The 27,701-nt window shown below is 43.3% G+C and overlaps 1 protein-coding gene across 3 annotated transcripts in view; it reads left to right on the top strand.

Moving 5' to 3' along the window:
• Positions 1 to 27,701, top strand: part of FIP1L1 (factor interacting with PAPOLA and CPSF1) — a 115,007-nt gene that overhangs the window by 12,061 nt on the left and 75,245 nt on the right. For all 3 annotated transcript variants that reach the window (XM_040334868.1, XM_040334860.1, XM_040334853.1), the window contains exons 4-10: positions 585 to 682; positions 765 to 829; positions 2,283 to 2,390; positions 9,537 to 9,667; positions 11,796 to 11,905; positions 16,170 to 16,263; positions 27,201 to 27,360. In XM_040334868.1, the coding sequence (XP_040190802.1) occupies positions 585 to 682; positions 765 to 829; positions 2,283 to 2,390; positions 9,537 to 9,667; positions 11,796 to 11,905; positions 16,170 to 16,263; positions 27,201 to 27,360 (766 nt within the window). The remainder of the gene's footprint in view (positions 1 to 584; positions 683 to 764; positions 830 to 2,282; positions 2,391 to 9,536; positions 9,668 to 11,795; positions 11,906 to 16,169; positions 16,264 to 27,200; positions 27,361 to 27,701) is intronic.

Here is a 27,701-nt window from a genome sequence, read left to right as displayed (position 1 = left end):
TTAGATTTGCGAATAATCACACCAACTGTTTTCACCCTCTCACCAAGCTGTCTGGCGATGGTCTTGTAGCCCATTCCAGCCTTGTGTAGGTTTACAATCTAATCCCTGACATCCTTGGACAGTTTTTTTATCTTGGCCATGGTGGAGAGATTGGAATCTGATGGCTTCTGTTTTTTTTTATACAGGTAACAAGCTGAGATTAGGCGCACTCCCTTTAAGAGAGTGCTAATCTCAGCTTGTTGCCTGTATAGAAGACACCTGGGAGCCAGATATCTTGCTTATTGATAGAGGATCAAATACTTATTTCACTTTATAACTTTTTTGAAATGTGCTTTTCTGGAATTTTGTTTTGTTCTGTCTCGCACTGTTAAAATAAACCTACCATTAAAGTTATAGACTGATCATGTCTTTCACTGGGAAAATGTACAAAATCAGCAGGAGATCAAATACTTCTTTTCCTTCACTGTTACCTCCAAGTCCATCCAGGTCCAAAACAAAACACTGGCCCTTCGGTGTGAAAGGGCCCAAATGCAGCCTTTTAATATACATTTTTTAAATTTTGCTTGTTTTCATACTTGTTCAAGGTGACAGAGACAGAAGATGACAGTGACAGTGATAGCGATGATGACGACGACGATGTTCATGTTACTATTGGAGATATTAAAACGGCACCTCAGTATGGGTAGGTCACACATATTACCAGCCATTCTAGGTAGCTGGTGTTCATTGTGGAGATTCATTTTAATGCTTTTTTTGTGTTTTAGGAGCTATGGTACAGCCCCTGTTAACTTGAACATTAAAACTGGAGGTAGAATTTATGGACCTGCAGGTAAGCTATTTTTGAGAACTAAAAAAACGATTTGGTAGGTGTGTCGTAACAGGTGAGATATTAAAGTAGATGTCGGCTGCCTGACAGTAGCAAATATCATGTGACATAAACCACCACATTTTATTCTGCGGGGTCCCTTCTTTCAGAAAACATGTTTTGAGTAATTTTCAGGCCTAAAATTAAAAATTTTAACGGTGCCTTCCACCGCTTACCTGAGCCGTTGGCAGAGGCGATCGGATCTGCTCCCTTGCTGTGTATGGAGACCAGTGCGGGGAAGATGGCCCCCCACTAGTCTCCACATCACTGCAGGGCGGAAGTGACGTCAAAACTTCACTTCCGCCCAATGCTCTTAAAGGAACATTTGATTATTTTTTAAGAATGACAATAACTTATCTATTGCATTTTAGCCCAAATATGAGATCTGAGGTCTTTTTGACCCCAAATCTCATGTTTAAGAGGACCTGTCATGCTTTTTTCTATTACAAGGGATGTTTATATGTAATATGAATAAGTGACCCAAAAAAAACAAGTATAAAGTAAAATAAGCAAAAAATCAAATTTTAAAGTTCCCCTCGATGAGCTCACATGCAGAAGCGAACGCATATGAAAACGGTGTTCAAACCACATGTAAGTTATTGCGGCGATTGTTGGAGCGAGAGCAATAATTCTAGCCCTAGACCTACTCTAATTCAAAATATGCAACCTGTAGAATTTTTTAAACACCGCCTATGGAGATTTTTAAGAGTAAAAGTTTGTCGCCATTCCACGAGCGGGCACGACATGTTGGGTATCAATTTACTCAGTGTAACGTTATCTTTTTTACAATATAGAAAAAAAATTGGTCTAACTTAACTGTTATCTTATTAAAAAAAAGTGTTTTTTTTCCCCAAAAATGGCGCTTTTAAGACTGCTGCACGCGAATACGGTGTGACAAAAAATATTGCGAAGACGGCCATTCTCTAGGTTATTAGAAGAATAAATATATATAATGTTTGTAATATTGTAATATTTATAATTTTGTAGCAAAAAAAAAAAAACTGTGTTTAACTTGTATGCCAAATCTCAGAAGCCCGGGGCTTAAGTGGTTAATGGCTCCCCAATCATGGCAAAAATGCAATGTATGAAGCTTGTCACTCAAAAAGGAGCAACAGCTTCACGCATTTTAGTTTTCTGCAATTGCAGAGTGATTTAATTGCAGCACAATTGGGGTGCATTTAAGGTTAAGGCCTCACAAACGCGTCCTGCTTTTTGCTGCTATTCTGGGACACCCAGGTGTGAATGGAGCCTAATGCTGTGAATGCATTAAGGTTAAAAGTGTAGCCTTTAGTAGTAGTAGTAGTACTACTTGTAATGTGTTTATTTACAAATTGTATTTACAAATCTAACATTGTAGATGTAACGGTACAGGAAAGTAGAATTGATTAAAGATATTAAACTGTATTCTTCTTTGTAGGTGGGAAGGGCAAAGGAGTGGATTTGGATGCCCCAGGCAGTATTAATGGAGTTCCGTTAGTAGAGGTGGACTTGGATTCCTTTGAGGACAAGCCTTGGAGAAAACCAGGTAATGATCTGTGCAGATAATGTAACAGTTGTATTTAGCTATGCAGACATTTGTTTACAGATTTCTGTCGTTATGTGCAGCAGTGACACCCCTATGATTGAGCTGGACTTCAGTTGTGTTATATTTTTGATCTTAATTATTTTTGAGAAGCAGGTTATTAAAATAACCTAAAATGCATGCCAATTATCAAGCACATGTCTCCTATGGCACTCACACAGAGCCCAGAGATCATACTGATAAGACAACAATCTCTGCTTTTCACTTTTGTAAATATACCCCACTTTCTTTATCGTACATCACGGGACACAGAGCGGCATATTCATTACTATATGGGTTATATGGAGTACCTTCAGGTGTTGACACTGGCAATCTCAAACAGGAAATGCCCCTCCCTATATAACCCCCTCCCATAGGAGGAGTACCTCAGTTTTTACGCCAGTGTCTTAGGTGTTGGTCATGGTTTAGCTTGCCTCCGCATCCTTGGGATTAGGTGAGCTACCGGTTCTGTCCAAAGGCCTCAGCGCTAAAGTGGTCAGTAACCGGACCCCAAACCCTTGGGGTATAGCCCATAATGCTTTTCTTTTTAGAGAGCTGGACCCTGGGCCCAGAACTTAGAAACCTTTGGGTGCCTAATGTTTCTGTTGCCAGAGTGCTATATGGGCCCAGGACAGTGGATCCTTCATAGGAACCCAGGGCCTGAAGGTCTAGACATCCCCACGGAGATGGGGGAAGATTGGGCCTCTTGCTTGGCAAAGTCCTGCGGCATGGAGCAGGTAAGTGAGGGGAAAACTTGCGGAACTTGGTTCTTAGCAGGTTTTTTCTGGGGGGTCACAAAGTTATGCGCTGCATCTGGCAAACTAGTCACATATCTTAATGATAGGATGGCTCTATGTGTATTATTCCCCATAAGAAGTGACCTCCCTTGTAGTGTTGGAAAAGCATTGAGTGGGGCCTGTGTGATATAAAGTGTATGTGTGTGTCAGAGAGCTGTGCTTACCTGCAAGCCTCCAGGCGATGCTCCATCAGTCTTCCTCCTCAGAGCCTGCGAGCAGGCAAAACGCTGACCTCCTCGTGGTTCCAGGCTGGAGCAGAGAGGCTCCCTTCCCCCCAACCCCCCCCCCCCCCTATCGGAGGGCGCGCGCGCGCGCGTTCACGTGTTAGAGGCGCAATTCGCGCCGTTTAGCTGAGGGGGGAAGGGCGGGTCAGTGGTTTAAGGAAGGGGCGGCCCTTCCTTTTTCCGTTCCAAACAGCTCATTCTATATATTAGAACTGGGGAGGAAAGACCAGAGCGGCAGCACGGGGCGCCGAAGACACACAGTGGCCAGAAAGGATATTGCAGTCTTCAGAAGACTGTTTTCAAACCTAGAAATAGGCTGTTTCTTTTCCATCTCATAGTTTTTCTTTGCAATACTACTCAGGGGGACAGAATGCTTTTTCTTTCCTGGATTTGAAACAAAAACGAAAAAAAAAAAAAAAGATTGAAAAAAAAAAAAAAAAAAAGTCATCTAGGGGAGAGGAAGCATTTTTTATCCCCCAAACAGGTGTTTGGGCAATTAACTTTTATAAGTTCCAAATACCAATAGGTAGCAGGTGTACCTCGGTATTGTACCATGGCATCCGGGTCAGAGGGTACAAGAGGTGGGGATTCCCCCAGAGAGTCTGAGGTCTCGGACAAAGCTATGCCGCTGCTTTCCCCACAGGGAGCCTTGGGGCCATCGGGATCTGGGGCTGGAGCTGGCGCGGGTCAGTCCAACCCTAAGATGGTCACGGACGAGGTATTACTCACCTCTTTAAGAGAGATGGAGAAAAGAATGGGGAAAATGATAGCCACAGCTATGCGGGGCAGTAAACGGATTAGATCTCCGTCGCCCGAGCGTGGACCCTCAGAAGAGGAGGTCCTTTCCTCAGGGGAATTGGACGACCTCTTGGACAAGGACCAAGTAGGTTCAGGGATCGAAGATCCGGATACAGAGGAGTCTGGAGCAGTCTCCCAAGGGGAGAGCTGGTGGATTCAAGCCTTAACGGACTTGGTCCATAATGCATTCAACTTGCCAGTACCAGATCTCCAGGTATCTACGGTTTCAGCTTTGGGCTCACTGAGGGCGCCTCAAAGCAATGCAGTATTTCCGATCCACCCTCTACTAGAGGGAGTTTTGTTCCAAGATTGGAACAAGCCAGATAAAATCTTCTTACCACCTAAAAGATTCTCTGCCCTATATCCTATGGAAGATAAATTTTCCAAGAAATGGGCTACTCCTGCAGTGGACGCAGCCATCTCATGTATTAACAAATCATTAACATGCCCTGTAGAAAACATACAGGTATTCAAGGATCCAGTTGATTAACGCTTGAAAGCACTACTTAAGAACTCCTTCACTACTGCAGGGGCAGTAGTACAGCCAGCTGTGGCTGCGATTGGGGTTGCTCAAGCATTATCGGATCAAGTTAAGCAGATGCTTAAACTTATTCCTGCCCAGCAGGCAGAAGAATTTTCGGATGTCCCTAGGGCCATATGTTGTACAGTAGACGCAATTAAGGATTCTATCCAGCAAGCGTCACGATTATCGTTATCCCTTATCCATATGAGAAGACTCTTATGGTTAAAAAGCTGGGAGGCCGAGCCCCCATGCAAGAAGCTCCTGGTAGGGTTCCCCTTCCATGGAGGACGACTCTTCGGAGAAGACCTAGATAAATACATTCAAACCATTTCAAATGGCAAAAGTACTCTCTTGCCAACTAAGAGGAAGTTTCAGGGGCCTGCGTTTAAACGACAGTACTCCCCTGGGCAGGGGCCCTCTAATGCCAAACAGTATCGACGGCCTCCTGCGAAAGCAAACTTCGGCTTCAACAGCAAATCACAAGGACAGGCTGCTAGAGGCAGAAAGCAGTGGGTTCGCAAACCAGCAAAACCAGCCCCCAAGCCGACCTTATGAAGGGGCGCCCCCACCCACGAAGGTGGGGGGAAGGCTGCGACTCTTTTCAGAGGTTTGGGAAGCCAGCATTCCCGACGAGTGGGTACGGTCTTCCGTGGCCACGGGCTACAAATTAGATTTCCTAAGGTTTCCTCCTCTTCATTTCCAGGAGTCGAGGATTCCAAACGATCCGGAGAAAGGAGCCGCATTAATGTCGGCATTAAATCATCTACTTTCCCAGGAAGTAATAGTAGAGGTACCAGTCCTGGAACAGGGGCTAGGTTTCTACTCCAACCTATTCATCATCCCAAAGTCCAATGGAGATGTCAGGCCAATTTTGGACCTAAAGATGGTAAATACATACCTAAAGATCCGCTCATTTCGGATGGAATCCGTGCGGTCAGCAGCTACCACACTCCAAAAGGACGACTTCATGGCGTCCATAGACATAAAGGATGCCTACCTTCATCTTCCAATTTATCAGCCACATCAAAAATTATCTACGCTTCATGGTGGCTTCGCGTCACTTCCAATTCGTGGCGATTCCCTTCGGGTTGCCTACGGCCCCCCGGGTGTTCACGAAGGTCCTAGCTCCAATCCTAGCCAAACTAAGGATCCAAGGGGTCACGATCCTAGCATACCTGGACGACCTCCTAGTCATAGATCACTCGTCTCCCGGCTTGGAGCGAGCAGTGGCCCTCACGGTCCAATACCTCGAGAAGTTCGGCTGGGTCCTAAATCGAGAAAAGTCAGTTTTCCTGCCCACAAGGCAGTTGGAATATCTCGGCATGAGATTAGACACAGAACAACAAAGAGTGTTTCTACCTCTGAGGAAGGTCAAAGCCATCAAGGAATTAATCCTACTGGTTCTAAGCAAGAAGGAACCGACTATTCGCCTATGTATGAGGTTACTAGGCAAGATGGTGGCCACATTCGAGGCGGTACCATACGCCCAGAGCCACACTCGCATCCTGCAGGCAGCCATCCTGTCAGCATGGAGCAGAAGGCCACAGGCCTTGGATATCCCGTTGCCGCTCTCATCAAGAGTCCGACAAAGTCTGTGTTGGTGGTTAGACCCTCAGAATCTACTGAAGGGGAAGTCTTTCAGCCCAGTGGCTTGGAAGATAGTGACCACAGACGCCAGCCTGACGGGCTGGGGAGCAATTTTGGATGGTTGCACTCGCCAAGGTACTTGGGCAACGCCAGAGAAGCAGTTGCCCATCAACATCTTGGAGCTCAGAGCTGCTCGACTAGCCCTCAGGGCTTGGACGTCAAAATTGCAGGGGTTCCCGGTGAGAATTCAATCAGACAATGCCACGGCCGTGGCATACATAAATCACCAAGGGGGAACCAGGAGTCAAGCCGCTCAGAGAGAGGTGAGCTTGATTCTCCTATGGGCAGAGGCTCATGTGCCCTGCATATCGGCAATATTCATTCCAGGAGTGGACAACTTTCAGGCGGACTTCTTAAGCCGCCAGACTCTATTGCCGGGGGAATGGTCTCTGCATCCACAAATCTTTCAAGCACTCTGCCAAAGATGGGGATTGCCGGACGTGGATATCATGGCATCGAGACTCAACAAGAAGCTAGACAGGTTCATGTCCCGCTCAAGGGATCCGATGGCCTGCGGAACCGATGCTTTGGTTTGCCCTTGGCATCAGTTCAAACTTCTTTATGCGTTTCCCCCGCTCCAGTTACTACCCCGCCTGCTGCGCAGGATCCGGGTGGAGCACATACCAGTCATCCTGGTAGCTCCAGCATGGCCCAGAAGGGCATGGTACTCACTAATCTTAAGGATGGTAGTGGGAGACCCTTGGACTCTTCCTCTACGGCCAGACCTGCTATCGCAAGGTCCGATCCTCCACCCTGCCTTACGGCATCTAAATTTGACGGCCTGGAAGCTGAATCCCTGATTCTCAGGGGTAGAGGTCTGTCTCAGAAAGTAATCTCTACCCTAATCAGAGCCAGGAAACCGGTCTCTAGGGTGATTTATTACAGGGTCTGGAAGGCCTATGTAGGCTGGTGTGAGTCCAAGCGATGGCTTTCTCGCAAATTTACCATCGATAGAGTATTAAGTTTTCTCCAGCTAGGAGTGGATAAAGGATTGGCATTAAGCACAATCAAAGGACAGATTTCTGCTCTGTCAGTGTGGTTTCAGCGGCCGCTGGCCACCCACTCGCTGGTTAAGACCTTCCTTCAAGGGGTCTTACGTATTAAACCTCCAGTTAAATCCCCGCTTTGCCCGTGGGATTTAAACCTTGTTCTGTCAAGTTTACAGAAACAACCGTTTGAGCCGTTGGCTGAAATTCCTTTGGTTTTACTGACAAGGAAGTTAGTATTTTTGGTCGCCATAGTTTCCGCAAGAAGAGTATCGGAACTGGCGGCCTTATCCTGTAAGGAACCATATCTTATGAAAAATAAGGACAGGGTCGTTCTCCGCCCTCATCCTTCCTTCCTACCGAAGGTTGTATCCAGTTTTCATTTGAACCAGGATTTGGTATTACCATCCTTCTTCCCTAAACCTACTTCCAGAAAGGAAGGGTTGCTGCATACCTTGGATATCGTCAGGGCCATGAAGGCCTATCTTAAAGCTACAAAGAAGATCCGGAAAACAGATGTGCTGTTCATATTACCGGATGGGCCCAAGAAGGGGCAGGCAGCTGCAAAGTCCACCATTTCTAGGTGGATTAAGCAATTAATCACTCAGGCCTACGGCTTGAAAGGGTTGCCTCCTCCAGTATCATTAAAGGCTCATTCTACTAGGGCCATGGGCGCCTCCTGGGCAGCACACCACCAGATCTCTATGGCTCAAGTTTGCAAGGCGGCAACCTGGTCTTCTGTCCACACGTTTACAAAATTCTACCAGTTGGACGTAAGAAGGAATACTGATACAGCCTTTGGGCAGGCAGTGCTGCAGGCTGCAGTTTGAGACCCTCGGATTCCGGGGGCTCCTCTTTTTTGAGTTAAATTTAAAATTTAAGATTATTTTTCTCAACTAAGTTGGATTTATTATGATTTGAGTATTTCTCTAAATTAAATCCTTTTGTCTTGGAGATGTTCTCCCTCCCCTCATTGTGAGCATTGCTTTGGGACATCCCATATAGTAATGAATATGCCGCTCTGTGTCCCGTGATGTACGATAAAGAAAAAGGGATTTTTAATACAGCTTACCTGTAAAATCCTTTTCTTGGAGTACATCACGGGACACAGAGCTCCCACCCCTCTTTTTGGGGACCATTTTGGGAGGCATACTGCGTGCTACAAAACTGAGGTACTCCTCCTATGGGAGGGGGTTATATAGGGAGGGGCATTTCCTGTTTGAGATTGCCAGTGTCAACACCTGAAGGTACTCCATATAACCCATATAGTAATGAATATGCCGCTCTGTGTCCCGTGATGTACTCCAAGAAAAGGATTTTACAGGTAAGCTGTATTAAAAATCCCTTTTTTTTGGTCTATTAGCCCCCCCGCACACCTATTTGGGCTATGGGACAGGGAGTGGAGGTAAATCTCCCTAATGGGGCACAGATACCAAAAAAAACTGAAAGATATTATAACCCTCCCTGTCCAAAAAATTTATAAAATATTTAGTTCTGCTTTAAAGTGATTGTCAAGGAACATGTCACACTTCACTGCTCTGTTCAATAGTTTTGCACAAAGCAGCCCGATCCAGCACTTGTGGCTCCGCTTGCTATGGGGGGCACTCGTGCTTGCTTGATCTGGAGCCTATGTGTCCATTGACGCCCCACTCCCTCTTAACAGGCTGTGATGAACGGCCGCAGGAGCCAATAGCTCTTGCTGCTGCCTCTTTGTCCAGAGAAGAGAACTGCTGCTCTCAGGCACATCTCTGGATCGAGATTGTGCTTTGGTAAGTATAAAGAGAAGGGCCTGAACACAGTAATTTTTTTTTTTTTTTTATACCTTAATGCATAATAATACATTAAGGTTAAAAAATAAATAAAAAAACTTCTGCCTCTAGAACCACTTTAAGCAAAGTAGCTGTGTTTAACGAGGAATTGGCAAATTTATAAAATAAAATGCAGGCTAGATTATATTGTGTTTTTCCCCAATTTTCTATCCCTTCACTAGTCTGGTATTCTTATCCACTGGTTGTTATGGGCAATGGAACTTTATTTTGTATAAATCTGCCTGTTTTTTTTTTTTTTTTTACTTACATGTGAAACACTCTATTTTTAGTAAATGTGTGTTTTTTTTTTTTTTTTTTCAACTTTAGGTGCTGACCTTTCAGATTACTTCAATTATGGTTTTAATGAAGAAACATGGAAAGCTTACTGTGAAAAACAGAAGCGACTGCGGATGGGCCTAGAAGCGCTTCCAGTCTCTTCAGCTACAAATAAAATTACAGTATGTTGGAATAAATCGGGGGAGTATATTTATAGCACTATTTTAATGAAATACTAGCAAGAATGGTAATATAAAATAGCATTGTCAAGCCATCAACATTAATATTCTTTTATGCTGAGAACAAAGCTGGTCACAAGATGTTGGTGTTTTTATAATGGGAGTTGTTTTAAAACTAATTATGTGTAATTGTATGAAATAAGCCGTTATGCACAGGCCCTTAGGAACAAAACACTTACAAGTGTTAACATCTTCCTCACTTAGTATTATATATTTATGGCAGTGTTTGTCCAGTGGTGGCGGAAATTTTTTGTGAATGTGTACAGAAAACCTGCTGTGTGTATGATTTCAATTATTTTATTTACATAGTCATGTAGTCAGTAATGTATGGGTGCACGTTGCATCTAAACCTCTAATTTTACATCTGAGCTTTTAAAGTATCTAACAATTAGATGACATTAACCAGGTAGCTCTCTTCTCTAAACCGCTACTCCCCGCTGCCACTCAAATTCCAGTACTTGAGTAAATAGAATTTACCACACTCACAAACTCCATGTTGGGCAAAGGAGCCGTTGCACACCAGAAATATTACTGACGTCCACAATCCATGGTTATAGTTCCCACCTTAGCACCGTCCCTATCGCATGTCACCCAATAAGACTTTGTATTAGAGATTTACTCTATATACAGCTCTATATACAGTGCCTTGAAAAAGTATTTGTGCCCCTTGAAATTCTCCACATTTTGTCATTCCAATTTTTTTTACAAACAAGTGTGTGAAAAGTGTGGCGTGCATTTGTATTCAGCCCCCTTTACTCTGATAGCCCGAAGTAAAATCTAGTGGAACCAAATGCCTTCAAAATTTGACTAATTCGTGCCTAATTTGACCTGTGCCTAATTTGATCTCAGTATAAATACAGCTGTTCTGTGAAGCCTTCAGAGGTAGGTTGTTCCAAACATTGGGGGGGACTTAACCACAGATTTTCTGTGGCTGTGGGTTGTCACATATCCTTCTGTCTCTTCATGTAATCCCAGACAGACTTGATGCTGGAGAGCTCCCCCACCATCCCTCCTGGCTCCTTGCCAACACAAGTCTTTGCATAGCAAACCGCATGCTATGTCAGTGCTATGTCAGTGCTTGTGCAGGTTCGCTACCGTGCCTCGATGTCAGCATCTATTGACACAGACAGCGAGACTCAGCCCCGCTCCCTTGTCACTTGCTGTGATTGACAGCAGCAAGAGCCAATGGCTACCAGTGCTCTCTGAGCCTATGAGGAGGGAGCAAGCAGAGAGCTGTTGCTCTCATGCACAGTGCTGGATCAGGTAAGTTATTGGGGGGTGGGTGGAGCTGCACTCAGGATTTTTATTTTAATGCAGAGAATGCATTAAAGGAGTTGTAAAGGTACAATTTATTTTTTCTAAAATAGCTTCCTTTACCTTAGTGCAGTCCTCCTTCACTTACCTCATCCTTCCATTTTGCTTTTAAATGTCCCTTTTTTCGTATGAGAAATCCTCACTTCCTGTTCTTCTGTCTGTAACTACACACAGTAATGCAAGGCTTTCTCCCTGGTGTGGAGTGTCGTGCTAGCCCCTCCCTTGGACTACGGGAGAGTCAGGACGCTCTCTACATTGCAGATAGAGAAAGGAGCTGTGTGTTAGTGGGCGTCCTGACTCTCCCATAGTCCAAGGGAGGGGGCGAGCATGACACTCCACACCAGGGAGAAAGCCTTGCATTACGGTGTTTAGTTACAGACAGAAGAAGAGGAAGTGAGGATTTCTCAGAAGAAATAAGGACATTTAAAAGCAAAATGGAAGGATGAGGTAAGTGAAGGAGGACTGCACTAAGGTAAAGGAAGCTATTTAAGAAAAAAAAATTACCTTTACAACCCCTTTAAGGTAAAATACCTTCAGGCTTTAGAACCTAAAAGCCATAAAGCTAATGGGCAGCCATTCTTTTTTGGAAATGATCTGTCTTCCACCTGATTGATTTTATTTAGGTCAGAATACAACCACTTTTTCCACCCTTAACACGAGCCTTCTGTGTGGTCGCATTGCTGTGCTCTTCTGTTCTTTTTCTATTGTCTCTTTCTTTTACTTTTTTGTATAATTTTTGTCCTTTTTATATAAACAGGTGCAGCAGGGCAGAACTGGGAACTCGGAGAAAGAGCCTGTTATACAGACGCCAAAGCCAGAGTTCACATCGCCAACTTCATTATTTAAATCTAATGCTGCACCTCCCAGGTCGGTTGGTAATCAGTTTCCATATTCACACAACATAAATTGTGGGTTGGAAATGAAACAGTTTTTGCACTACATCAAAATCTACTGACTAACATAAATTGATTGTTTTATTGTAAGATTATTTCCCTTCTGTGCTGCGCTGAAGTGCTATGGGAGATTGGAATCACATTTGTTGTGAATTGCTGGTGATGAGACTGGGTCATTATGTAATGGTGTCTCAGCAATTGCTGTGTCCATAGCATTTATTAAGCTTTAATAACGTGCTACCCTATGTTAAAATTGAAAGATGGCTGCACCCAGTCTATTCCATGCTGAACTGGGCACCCAAGACCTATTGGTTGCATATGCTACCCCTTTTGCATGATTTTGGAAGAAAAACTTGTTTATTTTTAGAGTTTAGTAATGCCCAATACAACATTTGTTAAATGCAGGGGGGCAGGGGAGAGAAGAGGTGACAGATATAGAACAGAGGACATAGGACATAGATGGACATATGCCTCTAACATGTGTCATGCGAAGTGTCAAAAACCTCTTCCTCTCCAGGCGTTGCTTCCAAAATATTCAGACATAACTTCATTATATGATGGTTTATTCTTCCAACGATTATGACAGCAAACAGTTTATGCTTACATTGTTACGTTGTTACAGACATCATGGCAGGTAGGCATCACAAAGTTACAGAAGGAGGAAATAGATGTTACATCTTCTCTGCTGGAAAGAGCCCCTTATGATCTTTCTCCTGTGTGAGGGTCCCATGCCCACCCTGAGGCTTCCGTAGGGCCGGGATGACCCTCGAGATTCCTGTGGGTCAGATGACCCTGAGGTTTCCTTCCTCACTATGCTTACCACGTGTACATTTATACAGGTTTAACAGCTAACTAAGCACAATTGGCTCGTTTCCAAAGAAGGTTGCGATGAGCTCTAACGCCCACTCATGTATATTTAAGTATCATCTCCTCCCCTATCCTTGACATAGGACTTTAAGAATAGATATGGCCTACAACAGATGTAACTGACCTTGTTTGCCCTCAAAGCTACCATGTCTAAACCAAAAATGACTCAGATACATTTATTCATAAAAATATTAATGAATTTAAAATCTAACAACATTCAAATTGTTGCCATCTCCTCCGTGAGTTCAAAATAGATGTAATTTCTTTGTGTGTAGTCCTGGCAGATGTTCAATAGCAACTGCTTTTACAGTTGTGCTCATAAGTTTACATACCCTTGCAGAATGTATGATTTCTTGGCCTTTTTTTTAGAGAATATGTCTAAAACACAAAAAACTGTTTTTAAGGTAAAGGGGTGGTGTCGCCAAATAATTTGATTTGGATTTTGTTTACTTTTCTATTTTGTTAATTAAAAACAATTGTTTTTTACACATCTATTTCTGAAAGCATTCTTAATTTACAGCCGACCTGAACCGCGGCAATCTCCAGTTCTAAGCCCCGGTATATCCCCATCTGGAGATTAGAAACTCATGCGTCTTCTCCATAGCTGACAGGACGGGCTATGCAGCTACCGATTGGTTGGTGCTGCCCCTGTGGCGGCGCTGACCAATTGGAATGCTCCAAAACGTCCCCTCCTGATGAGGGACTTTTTTGACATATATATATATATATATATATATATATATATATATATATATATATATATATATATATATATATATATATATATATATATATATATATATATATATATATATATATATATATATATATATATATATGAGAGAGATAGATATCTCATGGCGCATGTATACCATGGCTTAAAACCGCTGAACTGGGGGGGCTGTGCAAGTTCACCTTACAGATATTCCTGTAAAGGTGAATGTAGTCAATTAAATACACTTGATTGGCTACATACAGTACTGTGCACAAGTTTTAGTCAGGTGTGAAAAAAATGCTGTAAATTTTAGAATGCTTTTAGAAATGGAAAGTAAATAAACAGAACGTAAGTCCAAATCAAATTAATATTTGGTGTGACCACACCTAGCCTTCAAACGGTATCAATTCTTTCAAGTTTTTGAAATAAATTGGCAGGTAGGTTGTTCCAAACATCTTGGAGAACTAACCACAGATCTTCTATGGATGTAGTTTGCATCAAATCGTTCTGTCTCTTCATGTAATCCCAGATCAGGGCTCTGTGGGGGCCAACTCATCACTTACAGGACTCCTTGTTCTTTACACTGAATATAGTTTTTTATGACATTGGCTGTATGTTTGGGGTCATTGTCCTGTTGTCGAATACATTTTGGGGCCAGTCACATGCCTCGCTGATGGTATGACATGATGGATAAGTATCTGACTATTTCTTTTAAATGCTCTGGAGGAAACTAAATAATCAGGCTAACCTCCCACTGTCGGTGTGGGTCTCCACAGCTTGTCCTTGCTGAGAAATAGCTAAACCGCTTGGCACAAATGGTACACAACTTCCACTCTATATGCACCGTATTTATTGGTGTATAACACACACTTTTTTCCTCTGAAAACAGAGGGTAAACAGTGCCTGCGTGTTATACGCCGATATCATGTTTTACCAATAGGGGCGGGGATCGGGCAGTCTGCCCCAGGAGCCACCCATTGGGGGGGTGTCAGGCTGGCTGTCCCGAATCCGCTGGCCCTGGAACAATGCTCCCTGCATAGTCTGAAGTTAAGAAAAAAAAGTCACTTGCCAGCCCTTTCTACACCGCTCCTCCTGTGTCGGTGTCATTGTAAAACAAAGCTTTTAAATATCTTTATAGCTCCGTTTTTTAAGGCTGTCCTCATCCTCCTCCTCCTTTTCCGCAGTCACATGACCTACTTTGTAACATCAGAGGAGAGCAGTCATGTGATCAGGTCAGAGAAAAAAAAAGCTATTGATGTAGATGGAAGCTTCAGTTTGCAATAGGAGTGACACAGGAGGGGCAGTGTGGAAGGGGCTGACAGTGATTTTTTTTTTATTACTTAACTGTAAAGAATGCTGGTAACACTGTCCCAGGAGACTGGGGGTCTCATGGGAGTGCAGTGTGGCTGTGTACTGGATGGGGAGGCTGTGTACTGGATGGGGGGTATGTATAATGGACAGGGGCTGTATACTGCATAGGAAGGGGGGGGGGGGTTCTGGGGAGGGGGCTATGAAAACATTTTTTTCCTTAAACTCCCCCCTTAACCACTTAAGCCCCAGACCTTTAGGCAGCTAAATGCCCAGGCCAGGTTTTGCGATTCGGCACTGCGTCGCTTTAACAGACAATTGCGCGGTCGTGCGACGTGACTCTGACGTCCTTTTTTCCCCACAAATAGAGCTTTCTTTTGGTGGTATTTGATCACATCTGCTTTTCTTATTTTTTTGCGCTATAAACAAAAATAGAGTGACAATTTTGAAAAAAATTCAATATTTTTTACTTTTTGCTATAATAAATATTCCCCAAAAACATAATAAAAAATGTTTTTTTCCTCCAGTTTAGGCCGATACGTATTCTTCTACCTATTTTTGGTAAAATCGCAATAAGCGTTTATCGATTGGTTTGCGCAAAATTTATAGTGTTTACAAAATAGAGGGTAGTTTTATTGCATTTTTTTTTTTTTTTTTTACTACTTATGGCGGCGATCAGCGATTTTTTTCGTGACTGCGACATTATGGCGGACACTTCGGACAATTTTGACACATTTTTGGGACCTTTGTCATTTTCACAGCAAAAAATGCATTTAAATTGCATTGTTTATTGTGAAAATTACAGTTGCAGTTTGGGAGTTAACCACAGGGGGCGCTGCAGGAGTTATGTTTCACCTAGTGTGTGTTTACAACAGTAGGGGGTGTGGCTGTAGGTCTGACATCATCGATCGTGTCTCCCTATAAAAGAGATCACACGATCGATGCAGCCGCCACAGTGAAGCACGGGGAAGCCGTGATTACATACATATGCCTGTACGTGCCATTCGTATTTTATTTTTTGGATAGGAAGCTGGATTTTATGCACAAAGCTTAACAAAAAATGCACTAAAAACACCTGTACATTACTTTTAGATTTGTTTTTAATGCATTTCTGTTGGTGTCTATGGGACTAAAATCATGCTGCACCAGCTCCAAAGTAGCACATGTACCTTTTCAAAAAATGCACTGCATTGCTGTGCATTGGCACCATTGAAAATGATGTGATTTCCATTGTTGCGGGATAGCAGTCGCATCTGAAATTGTACTATTGTGAACCAGTCATCACTTCTTGTAAATAAAATGCAGTATCTTTTGCAAATAATTGTATTTCCTCTTATATTTACATTAGAAAACTCTCGGGCACAATCGATGTGATTGGACAAACAACCACCATAACACGAGTAGAAGGGAGGCGGCGGGGTGCTAATGAAAGCAACATCCAGGTGTGTATATCATGTGGTTCTTATGATTTGAAAGTGATGTTTAGGAGCTTTGAAAGGATAAGTTCCCCATTAGTAACACGTTAAATGTTCCGTTCATTTTCAGGGTGTATCATGTTACTAATGCAGTAGCCCTGCTCACTCCCCAACCCCAATCCCCTATTGTGACAGTAGCAGTGGTTTTCATTCAGCTGTAAGGGCTCTGGTAAGCACCCTTTGTAGTTCATTGAATCTTCCTGCTCTTCAGTAACTGTCTGCCTGTACAGGAGGTACGAGCAAACGGCTGTTCTGAGTGTCTGCAGGAGTCTGACATTGCACTTGCGATCTGCTGATCGTGGGTGCAATGCTTTGCAGACTCCATTGTAAAAATAATATATGCACATGATTTTGCAGGTAAAAATAATTGCCTTGAAAGTCTGTCCTGCGAGATTCCTCATTTTACATGTTTTGCTCTCTTCCTTGTTTTTATAAGAGCAAATTCTCCTGTCAATCAATCAGGAACACAAACTGTCCAAATATGTTCTGAACTAATTGTAATGATTTACGAGCAACAATATAGTGTAAATGCCTAACCGACCGATACAAACTGGGCTGTAATTATTGTAAAGTGTAGAGAATCCTGGAGTAAGGTTCTTTTCATTTTTTTTTTTTTTTTTGTCTTAAAGCGGAGTTCCGCACATTTTTCCGTTAAAAGTCTGCAGCTACAAAGTGTATTAATATTTACTAGTTTGGATGCTGATCAAATACCCACTTTAAATAGTTAAACTGCAATACTGAAAATTTGAAATTTCCCATCTTATAAGTGTTATGTGAACAGTTGTCTTTGGCAAACCCCCTTATGTGAAGCCTTGAATTTTATCTCTCCACATCACAGGAAATGTTTTAAGAGAGTTTATTATACTGGCAATGTCCAAACTGTTGTAGCTACTCTTAAAGCGGAGGTCTGCCTAAAAAAAATTAAAAGCCAGCAGCTACAAATACTGCAGCTGCTGACTTTTTTTTCTTTTTTTTTTAACAGTAGGGGCCCTTTCACATCAGTAATGATCCTTCCCGTGAACCTCCGCTTGCTCAGCGGGGATCGCTCCGTTGATCCCCACTGAGCTGGCGGATGACAGGGCGGTCCCCGTACACAGTGCAGGGACCGCCCTGTCTTTTCTCCGCTCTCCCCTGACACCCGCGATCTCATAGGGACCAATGTATGTCCCTTTTTCATCCGTACATGGATGGATGAAAAAGCAGACATACGGTCCGCCCGTGTGAAAGGGGCCTAAGAGCAGCTGCTGACTTTTAATAAATGGACACTTGCCTGTCCAGGGTGCCGTGATGTCGCAGCCGAAGCCAGTTAATCGTAGCGGCAACCTATGCCCTGTCCGGAGACGGTAAATTCCTCATATATATTTATTTGAGGAATTTGTGCGGTGTGTGTGTGTGTGTGTGTGTATGTATATATATGTGTGTGTGTATGTATATATATGTATGTGTGTGTGTGTGTGTGTGTGTGTGTATGTATATATATATATATATATATATATATATATATATATATATATATATATATATATATATACATATATATATATATACACACATTTTTTTTTTCTCACAAGTCTGTACGCCCCTCACATTTTTGTAAATAATATATTTTATTATATCTTTTCATGTGCACTTTGCCACAATGTAAAGTAGTGAGTGTACAGCTTGTATTACAGTGTAAATTTGCTGTCCCCTCAACATAACACACAACTATTTAATGTCTAATCTAGTCAACAAAAGTGTGTACACCCCTAAGTGAACATGTCCAAATTGGGCCCAATTAGCCATTAACCTCTGCAGCAATGCTGACAGCACTCGTACGTCTATTTCCCAAAGACCACATCTGGAGCACGTGCACTCAACTTCTTTGGTTGACCATGACGAGGCCTGTTTTGAGTGGAACCTGTCCTGTTAAACCGCTGTATGGTCTTGGCCACCATGCTCCTCAGAGTTCTTTGCCATGAGGTGCCATGTTGAACTTCCATTGACCAGTATGAGAGAGTGACAGCGATAACACCAAATTTAACACACCTGCTCCCCATTCACAACTGAGACCTTGTAACACTATTGAGTCACATGACATTGGGGAGGGAAAATGGATAATTGGGCCCAATTTGGACACTTGGGGGTGTGCTCACTCTTGTTGCTAGCGGTTTAGACATTAATGGCTGTGTGTTGAGTTATTTTGAGGGGACAGCAAATTTACACTGTTATACAAGCGGTACACTCACTACTTTACATTGTAGCAAAGTGTCATTTCTTCAGTGTTGTCACATAAAGATATAATAAAATATTTACAAAGGTGTGTGTGTGGATAGATAGATTTGTCTGTCTGTCTGTCTAATTTTTAAGCAACTTTTTTTTTTTTTTTTATTCAGTTTTTACTTTTGCATATAGCTGTGATTGGCCACAGTTAATCACATGGTGCAGATGTGCTGTGATTGGTCACAGTCTTCACATGGTACAGACAGGGCCTATCGTAGAGCTCATTACATTGGTGTACAAAGCATGTGTCAAAGCCTTTCATTCTGTACAACTCATGTGGTCTGCTATGATTGGCCATAGCGGCCCTGCAATGGGCTGGTACAGTGATCTGTCATTAACATTGTCTGGTGGACACGGTGGGTGTCACATCACGCCGGAGCGTGGCCCGATCCCAGGAGGAAGTCATATGATGTCCTCTCAAAACGGTTCTCCCATTCGGCTGTTATTTTACAATAGGCCGGGCGAGAAGGTGTTAAAGACTAATTGCAACCCAGAAAAGGCCAATCTTTCTTTAGTAAATTAAAAGCGTGGTTTGGATAAAGTTCCTAAGGTCCTTTTTACAGTTGTTTTATTTGTTTTTATGTGTTCATACCCTGCAAGTATCAGAGTGTGGAAGAATTGTGCTGAACTCATAATGGTGGGCATTGTGTAGTATTGCTTATCAGATGACCAAGACTGGTCCGCTTTGAAATTTAAAAGTAGCCAACGTTTCTGAATTGAAATATGTGGCTTGGGAATAGTCAAGTCATTTGAGCATTTCTAGTCAATGGAAACCATCTGCTTTTATATATGAAGCTCACAATCGGCTGTCTTATCATATCCTATAAAACTTTCATTGTGTTTTTTATTCTGCAATTTGTATGCAATACTCAGTCAGTGGTCCGTTACCTGTTCAAAAAATTCTGAAGACCGAAAGCTGTGAAAGCGTAGGAAAGGAAGTAATGTTCTTGATTTGCAAATGCTCTCTGATATATGAGACTTTCCTTTTGTAAGTGTGGTTCAATTAACCTTAAAACGAGAGAGAACTGCTTGCTTTTGTGAATTTCGATACTGAGGGAAGTGTTTCCTTTGGCGGCTTTCCATGGTGTGCTCATAACTTACAAATGAAGCGGCCTCCTTTCTTTGTGTGATCGCAGCACATTCAGCAGTATGAGCAAAAGGATCTTTGTGTTCTCGTTTCTGATATTCAAATGACAAAGCAAATTTTCTTGGCACAGTAATGGCAAATGTTTAAATTGTGAAACATAAGTGTTTTCATATTTGTTTAAAGCGGACTTCCGCTTTAAGTGTAGATGACCCCACTGTCATTTTTTTGGGGGAGGAGTGGGTACTAGGGGTGTTGAATATAATCGATGCATCGCGATTCGGGGGCCCCCGATTCGGCATCGATGCATGTGGCCCCAATAATCGATGTCGGGTGACGTCATCCCGACTTGCCCCGCCCCTCCCGGGAGATCGCTCCGAGCGCGTCTAATAAAATACCCATTTTGCATTAAATGCCGCTATAATACACTATATGGCCACTGCTGCATGTACTTTTTAAAATACACAGTGTTTCATACTTATATTGCTGTCTGTATATTCCGGAATCCTCTCATGTTAGCTCCGGCCCGCCTCTCACCTCCTACGTCTCAGCCCCGCCCGCCTCTCTTCTCATCTGATAGCTATAGTACAGTCGGTGGGCGGGGCTGAGAACTCCCACTGAAGTCGGGAAAGAGGAGAACGAGTGGTGAGAGGCGGGCCCGACAGGACAGTCACATGTGCGGAAATACAGAGAGCAGCACACACACAGAAACGAAGGTATGAGAAGCTGACTGTATATATTTTAAACAGCACATGCAGCAGTGGCCATTAAATGGTTTAGAACGGCATGTATTGCAAATAGGGGATTCTTAATTACAGCAGTATTCTTTCTCCTCCTCCATGTGCTCTATGTTGACATTTCTCTGGTGGCCTAAGTTCGCACATTCCATTGTGTTAACTCCTAGTGTGCTGGAATGTGCGAACTTGGGAAGTCAGGGAAATTTCAACACAGGAAAAACTTTTTCTAGTAGAAAAAAACACTGCGCAGAATACAGAAAAAGTGCTGCCAGGTACCAAAAATTATAGATACAAATTTAAAGCTAAGTGAAAAAAAGGGGAGGTACAGCGCAAAAAACTAATGTAAAAATTGAAAACCTGCACATGAGGCGCAGGTTGATATGTTAGTGGTAATGAATTGATGACACTAGAAAAAACAAATATATATAATCAATGGTTATTGGATGTAACATATGAAGGATAAACCCAATAATTATGACATATAGCTGGAAAATCTTCAGATAGTGCAAGAAAAAATTCTCTCAACAATACGTGCCAAAAGATGAAATCAATCAAAGAAATCCAAATAAATATGGTGACGTATGAGTGGGTGAAAAAAATCCACAAATAGTGATCAAGTGAAAAGCTGTTGAATTATGGGTTTATCTTTCATATGTTACATCCAATAACTATTGATTATATATATGATTATACCATTGATTATATACTGGCAACATAATTCAACAGCTTTTCACTTGATCATTATTTGTGGATTTTTTTCACCCACTCATACGTCACCATATTTATTTGGATTTCTTTGATTGATTTCATCTTTTGGCACGTATTGTTGAGAGAATTTTTTCTTGCACTATCTGAAGATTTCCCAGCTATATGTCATAATTATTGGGTTTATCCTTCATATGTTACATCCAATAACCATTGATTATATATATTTGTTTTTTCTAGTGTCATCAATTCATTACCACTAACATATCAACCTGCGCCTCATGTGCAGGTTTTCAATTTTTACATTATTTTTTTGCGCTGTACCTCCCCTTTTTTTCACATTCAAATTTCAACACAGACAGTACAGGGAACTTGCTGTGAATTATAATCCCTCCAGACCTCCCAGCAGCCACATTTGTATATTCCTGTACCCTGTAGTGCACTAATCACTTTTTATAGTGGAGTTCCACTGCTTTTTAGTTTAGTAAAAGTCAGCAGCTACCAAAAGTGTAGCTGGTGACTTTTATTAAACCGACACTTACTTGTCCCACGGTCCAGCGATGCGACCGCACAGAGCCCCATACCTTTCCCCGCTCCTCTCCTCAATGCCATCATATCTACTGTGGGCACCCGGCCATGATAGCTTACGGCTTCATGGCCAGGCGCGCACTGTGATCTGCCATTGGCCAGCCAAACTTCTGGGACCTGTGTCCCAGAAGATCGCTGGCATGGAGGGGCCACCTAGGGCGACAGAAGGAGTCACCTAGGCAGCCAGGACAGGAAGTCCCACTAAAAAGAGGACCCCCCCCCCCAAAAAAAAATGATATGCCAAATATGGCATGTCAGGGGGCGAGGAGTGCTTAAAGGAGAAGTTCCACTTTTGGGTGGAACTCCACTTTAAGGGAGTGAGGTTATTTTTATTTAAAAGCAGAGTTCAGTAAAAAAAAATATTAAAAGTCAGCAGCTACAAAAAAAAGTATCTTCTGACTTTTAATAAAAAGACACTCACCTGTCCCACAATCCAGCGATGTTGCCACCCGAACACTCCATTCTGTCCACGGCGCTGGCAATACTTCTGTGGGCATCCGGCTGTGACAGCTTGCAGCTTCACAGCCAGGTGCACATGTCTCACTGCGCTGTCCTGCATAGCTGGGCAATCTTCTGGAACCTGTGATGTGTCTCAGAAGATTGCGGGGAGGAAGGGCCACCTAGGCGGCCCAAGCGGAAGTGAGAGCTCGTCGGTAATCGTGATGCATCGTGATGCATCGCCGAATCGAATCGAATCGTGGACTTGATAATCGTAATCGCATCGAATCGTGAGACGAGTGAAGATGCGCAGCCCTAGTGGGTACCCTGTTTTTACGGTCACCCAGCTTCCACTTCCTCCCTGGCACCGGAAGGAAGATCACTCCCTTCAATCTTCTGGGACACATCACAGGTCCCAGAAGGTTGCCCGGACAATCATAGCATGCAGCATGGCTTGCGTGGGTGCCCACAGTAACAATGCTGGCTCGGCGGAGAGGAGCGGGGCTTCGTGCACCCGCATCGTTGGACTGTGGAACAATATATTGGTACAGTTGAGTAGTCCTTTTAATATTTGTGTGCTACAGAATAATTTGAAGGGAAGTCATTTTGTTTGGGTTGGAAATGTTAGATCACCCAATACTGGTTGTTCTGGGGTTTCTCACTCCTAGCTCCACTGCAGTCATTTTAATGTTCTCTTGCTTTATCAAACATTTGTAAATTTCAAAGCAACAGAATGACAAAGGGGCTAACCGTTTGAAGTAGATGGTGTAATGCACCCCCCCCCCCCCCCCCACAATCAGTCCATCATGAATGCTGTTGCCAGACTCATCCAACTTTCCAATTGCTCAGTGTCTTCTTCCCCTCTCTGCCAATCCCTCCACTAGCTTCTGCTCACAATTCAAGATGCTCACCAACCTAATCGTTCTCTTCGTTCTTCTCAAGACCTCCTGCTCTCTAGCTCTCTCATCACCTCCTCCCATGCTCGTCTACAGGACTTTTCCAGAGCCTCTCCAAGCCTATGGAACTCCTTACCCCAAACTATCCGTCCTATCTCCTTCTCTACTAGCTTTTAGAGGATCCCTGAAAACCCTCCTCTTCAGAGAAGCCTATCCTACCCACATCTTACAACTGTATTTTAATTTTGTCCATCTGATCACCCCCCAAATCTACTACCCTTTGTTCCACTTGACCCTCCCTTATAGATTGTAAGCTTCAACGAGTAGGGCCCTCTGATCCTTCCTGTATTGAATTGTATTGTAACTGTACTGTTTTCCCTGATGTTGTAAAGCGCTGTGCAAACTGTTGGCGCTATATAAATCCTGTATAATAATAATAATAATAATAATGCTCACAATAACTTACAAAGCCATCCACAACTCTGCCCCCAGCTGCATCACTATCCTAATCTCAAAATATCGGCAATAAACCAGCCTATACAGATGACCATGTGGTTGCCATCATCCCTTGAAAATTTCAAGTGTGAAAACCTCTAGGGTTGGGATTATGTGGGCAACGAAAAAAAAAAAAAAAAAAAAAATATATATATATATATATATATATATATATATATATATATATATATATATATATATATATATATATATATATATATATATATATATATATATATATTAAAATTAATCTATACAAGTGTAGAAAATTACATAATACAGTATCATATCATAAAAAGTGGCTCATTCGATGCATTTCAAACCAAAAATGTACAATTTGATCTTCAACAGGGATATCATATTGTGTCTTTGATATCTAAATAAATAAATTGAATAGAGTAGAAACAGAAAACTAATCCTATCCAATAATATCAACATATTCACAAAAAAAGCGCAAACACAACTCACTTAATCACTGTAAGTGTGCATCCATTCCATTCCCCAGCAACCACCACGCTGCCAAGGTCCTGAACCAATCCGTCTCTCCAATCAAAAATGGGTCTCCAAACCTGTCTCATCGGAGACTAGGAACGGGAGTCCAATGTTAAAGGGGTTGTAAAGACAAAAATATTTTCCTCTTAAATTAAAGTCTGACAGTAGCTAATAAAGTAAAAAGTAATGTTTTGCATTATAACTAGTTTGATACCTGTTGAAATCGAGCTATTTTATTCACCTCCGTCACTCCTGAATCATTATTCTCACTAACTTCCTGGTTTGCGGTGCACATTCATTCTTGCTACATCACGACCTAATGGGAACTACAGTTCCCATTAGGCTTAGCCTCCATGCCTGTGAGGGATAAGAGAGCATCTTCACGCAGGGCTGTAGTCATAGGGAGGGGGTGAGCACATTCTGCTTTCCACCATGCAAAACGGATCAGATGCTGGTGGAAAGCAAGAAGAGGAGTGACAGGAAATGGCATTTTCAAACCTGGATTACTGTATTTTGGAGGTCAAAAGGAAAAACGAGGTAAGTGATATTTAAATGCTCTTGCTTACAGCAATCAATTGATCTAATGAAAAACGAACCTTTAGTGTTCCTTTAACCACTTCCCGCCCGGCCTATGGCAGATTTACGTCCGGGAAGTGGTTATGAAATCCTGACAGGACGTTCTAGAACGTCCTGCAGGATTTCATGCCGCGCGCGCCCGTGGGGGCGCGCATCGCGGTGATGCGGGGTGTCAGTCTGACACCCTGCATCTCCGATCTCGGTAAAGAGCCTCCGGCGGAGACTCTTTACCACGTGATCAGCCGTGTCCAATCACGGCTGATCACGATGTAAACAGGAAGAGCCGTCGATGGCTCTTCCTCACTCGCGTCTGACAGACGCGAGTAGAGGATAGCCGATCGGCGGCTCTCCTGACAGGGGGGGTTAGCGCTGATTGTTTATCAGCGCAGCCCCCCCTCGGATCGCCACACTGGACCACCAGGGATGCCCACCCTGGAGCACCAGGGTGGGCAAAAAAAAAAAAAGTCTAAAAAAAAAAAAAAAAAAAAAGCATAAAGAAAAAAAAAAAGATGCCAGTCAGTGCCCACAAATGGGCACTGACTGGCAACCTGGCTAAAATCAGTGCTGCCACCCCAGTGTCCATCAGCGCCACCCCAGTGTCCATCAGCGCCACCCCAGTGTCCATCAGCGCCACCCCAGTGTCCATCAGCGCCACCCCAGTGTCCATCAGCGCCACCCCAGTGTCCATCAGTGCCACCCCAGTGTCCATCAGTGCCACCCCACAGTGCCCATCCATGCCCAGTGCCCACCTATCAGTGCCCATCTGTGCCACCCATAAGTATCCATCAGTGCCGCCCATGAGTGCCCATCTGTGCCGCCCATGAGTGCCCATCTGTGCCGCCCATGAGTGCCCATCTGTGCCGCCCATGAGTGCCCATCTGTGCCGCCCATGAGTGCCCATCTGTGCCGCCCATGAGTGCCCATCTGTGCCGCCCATGAGTGCCCATCTGTGCCGCCCATGAGTGCCCATCTGTGCCGCCCATGAGTGCCCATCTGTGCCGCCCATGAGTGCCCATCTGTGCCGCCCATGAGTGCCCATCTGTGCCGCCTATGTGTGCCCATCTGTGCCGCCTATGTGTGCCCATCTGTGCCGCCTATGTGTGCCCATCTGTGCCGCCTATGTGTGCCCATCAGTGCCGCCTATGTGTGCCCATCAGTGCCGCCTATGTGTGCCCATCAGTGCCGCCTATGTGTGCCCATCAGTGCCGCCTATGTGTGCCCATCAGTGCCGCCTATGTGTGCCCATGAGTGCCGCCTATGTGTGCCCATCAGTGTCGCATACCAGCGCCGCCAATCAGTGCCACCTCATCTGTGCCCGTCAGTACTACCTCATCGGTGCCCATTAGTGCCGCCATATCAGTGCCCGTAATTGAAAGAGAAAACTTATTTACAAAAAAATTAACAGAAAAAAATAAAAACGTAATTTTTTTTCCAAATTTTCAGCCTTTTTTTAGTTGTTGCGCAAAAAAAAAAAAATCGCAGAGGTGATCGAATACTACCAAAAGAAAGCTCTATTTGTGGGGAAAAAAGGACGCCAATTTTGTTTGGGTACAGTGTAGCATGACCGCGCAATTGCCATTCAAAGTGCGACAGTGCTGAAAGCTGAAAATTGGCTTGGGCGGGAAGCTGCGTAAGTACCTGGTATGGAAGTGGTTAATGGCGTGATATTAGGTCTAAAGGAAAATATATTGCAGTATTAGCCCACAAGTTTGAAGAGTGGAGGAGCAGGCATGTATCAAAAAGAGATGCATGCTGGAACAATTGCTACTTACTTGACATAAAAGATGGCTCTCCAGAGAGGTGTTTTCATCCAAGGGGTACCTCCAAGGGTGCCACGGGTCAAGTCTGTCTGAACTCCACAGCTGACGTGCTGGGGAGAAAGAATGACGCCATTCAGTCTCCCCGGCGTCCTTATATAGCCCTCTGGGGCCTTGATTGGCTGCTGTTTATCATGTGACCGCATCAGCTGTAGGATGCGTCACATGTCTGTATTAAGGCGTGATCACTTTATGGCTCTCTTGATCCCTGCATTGGCTCGATGGAGGCAACCATCTTTTTTGTTCCTCCCAAGACGACCTACTCTAGCTCTTGTTGCCTCCTCCCATGCTTGGCTCCATAACTTTTCCAGAGCCTCTCCCATTCTATGGAACTCCGTACCCCAATCTGTCAGACTATTTCCTACTCTGTCTACTTTAAGACGATCCCTGAAAACCATCCTTTTCAGAGACGCCTATCCCACCTTCACCAAACAACTGTACTTTTATTTTCTTCATCAGCTCCTCCCTCACAGCTATTCTTTTTTTGTATGACTTCACCCTCCCTAGATTGTGAGCTCTAACGAGCAGGGCCCTCTGGTTGGTGCTATATAAATCCTATAATAATGTAGTAGTAATGAATGTTTTGTCGGCCTATTTTCTAAAACTTCGCTCAGTGCTCAGTGCAAAACCATTGCACAAAGCTGGTCAGTATGACATGTTTGTTTTAAAAAAAATAAAACATTTGCCCAAGAATCACCTTAAATTATTATTTTTTTTTCAATTGTCTAGTTCTGAAAGGCATGTAATCTCTTTGCTATTGAATTTCAATAGCTTGTTGTTTTTTTTTTATTATTTATTTATTTTATCTTTACAGGTAGTCACAGAGCAGCAGTCTCCTTCAGAAGTGGATAATTTCATCAAGCCGCCACCACCATTTTTCCCTCCTGGTGCTCCTCCCACTCATCTCCCTCCACCTCCATTATTTCCACCTCCCCCAAATGTCAGCACTGCCCCTCCGCTAATCCCTCCTCCAGGTAAGGCCATCTTATATGCTGCTAATGCACAAGTCCTCTTTATGACATTTTCTTTTTATAGTAAAATTTGTATTTATTTTTTACCTGTAGAATCGATCTAAATGGATCATAAGATTCTGAGTTAGTCAGTGTAAGGAGGCTTATTCAGTAAAGTACTTTAGGCTATAACAAGCAAATAGAATTGTTAACCTTTAAAACGTTTGCCCTGGTCCTGCACTATGGAGTAAACTTTTTGTTACATTCGTTTTTTAGTTTTATCATCCAAATGATGACCAGCAGGATTAATGGGATTTTAGGGTTAAACAATGATTAGTCTGGTCCAGACAGGAAATGGTCCTTTT

The sequence above is a fragment of the Rana temporaria genome, chromosome 1, assembly GCF_905171775.1.
Source record: "Rana temporaria chromosome 1, aRanTem1.1, whole genome shotgun sequence".
Classification (NCBI taxonomy): Eukaryota; Metazoa; Chordata; class Amphibia; order Anura; family Ranidae; genus Rana; species Rana temporaria.
Note: the sequence above shows the minus strand (reverse complement) of the source record. Positions and strands in the feature narration are given on the sequence as shown.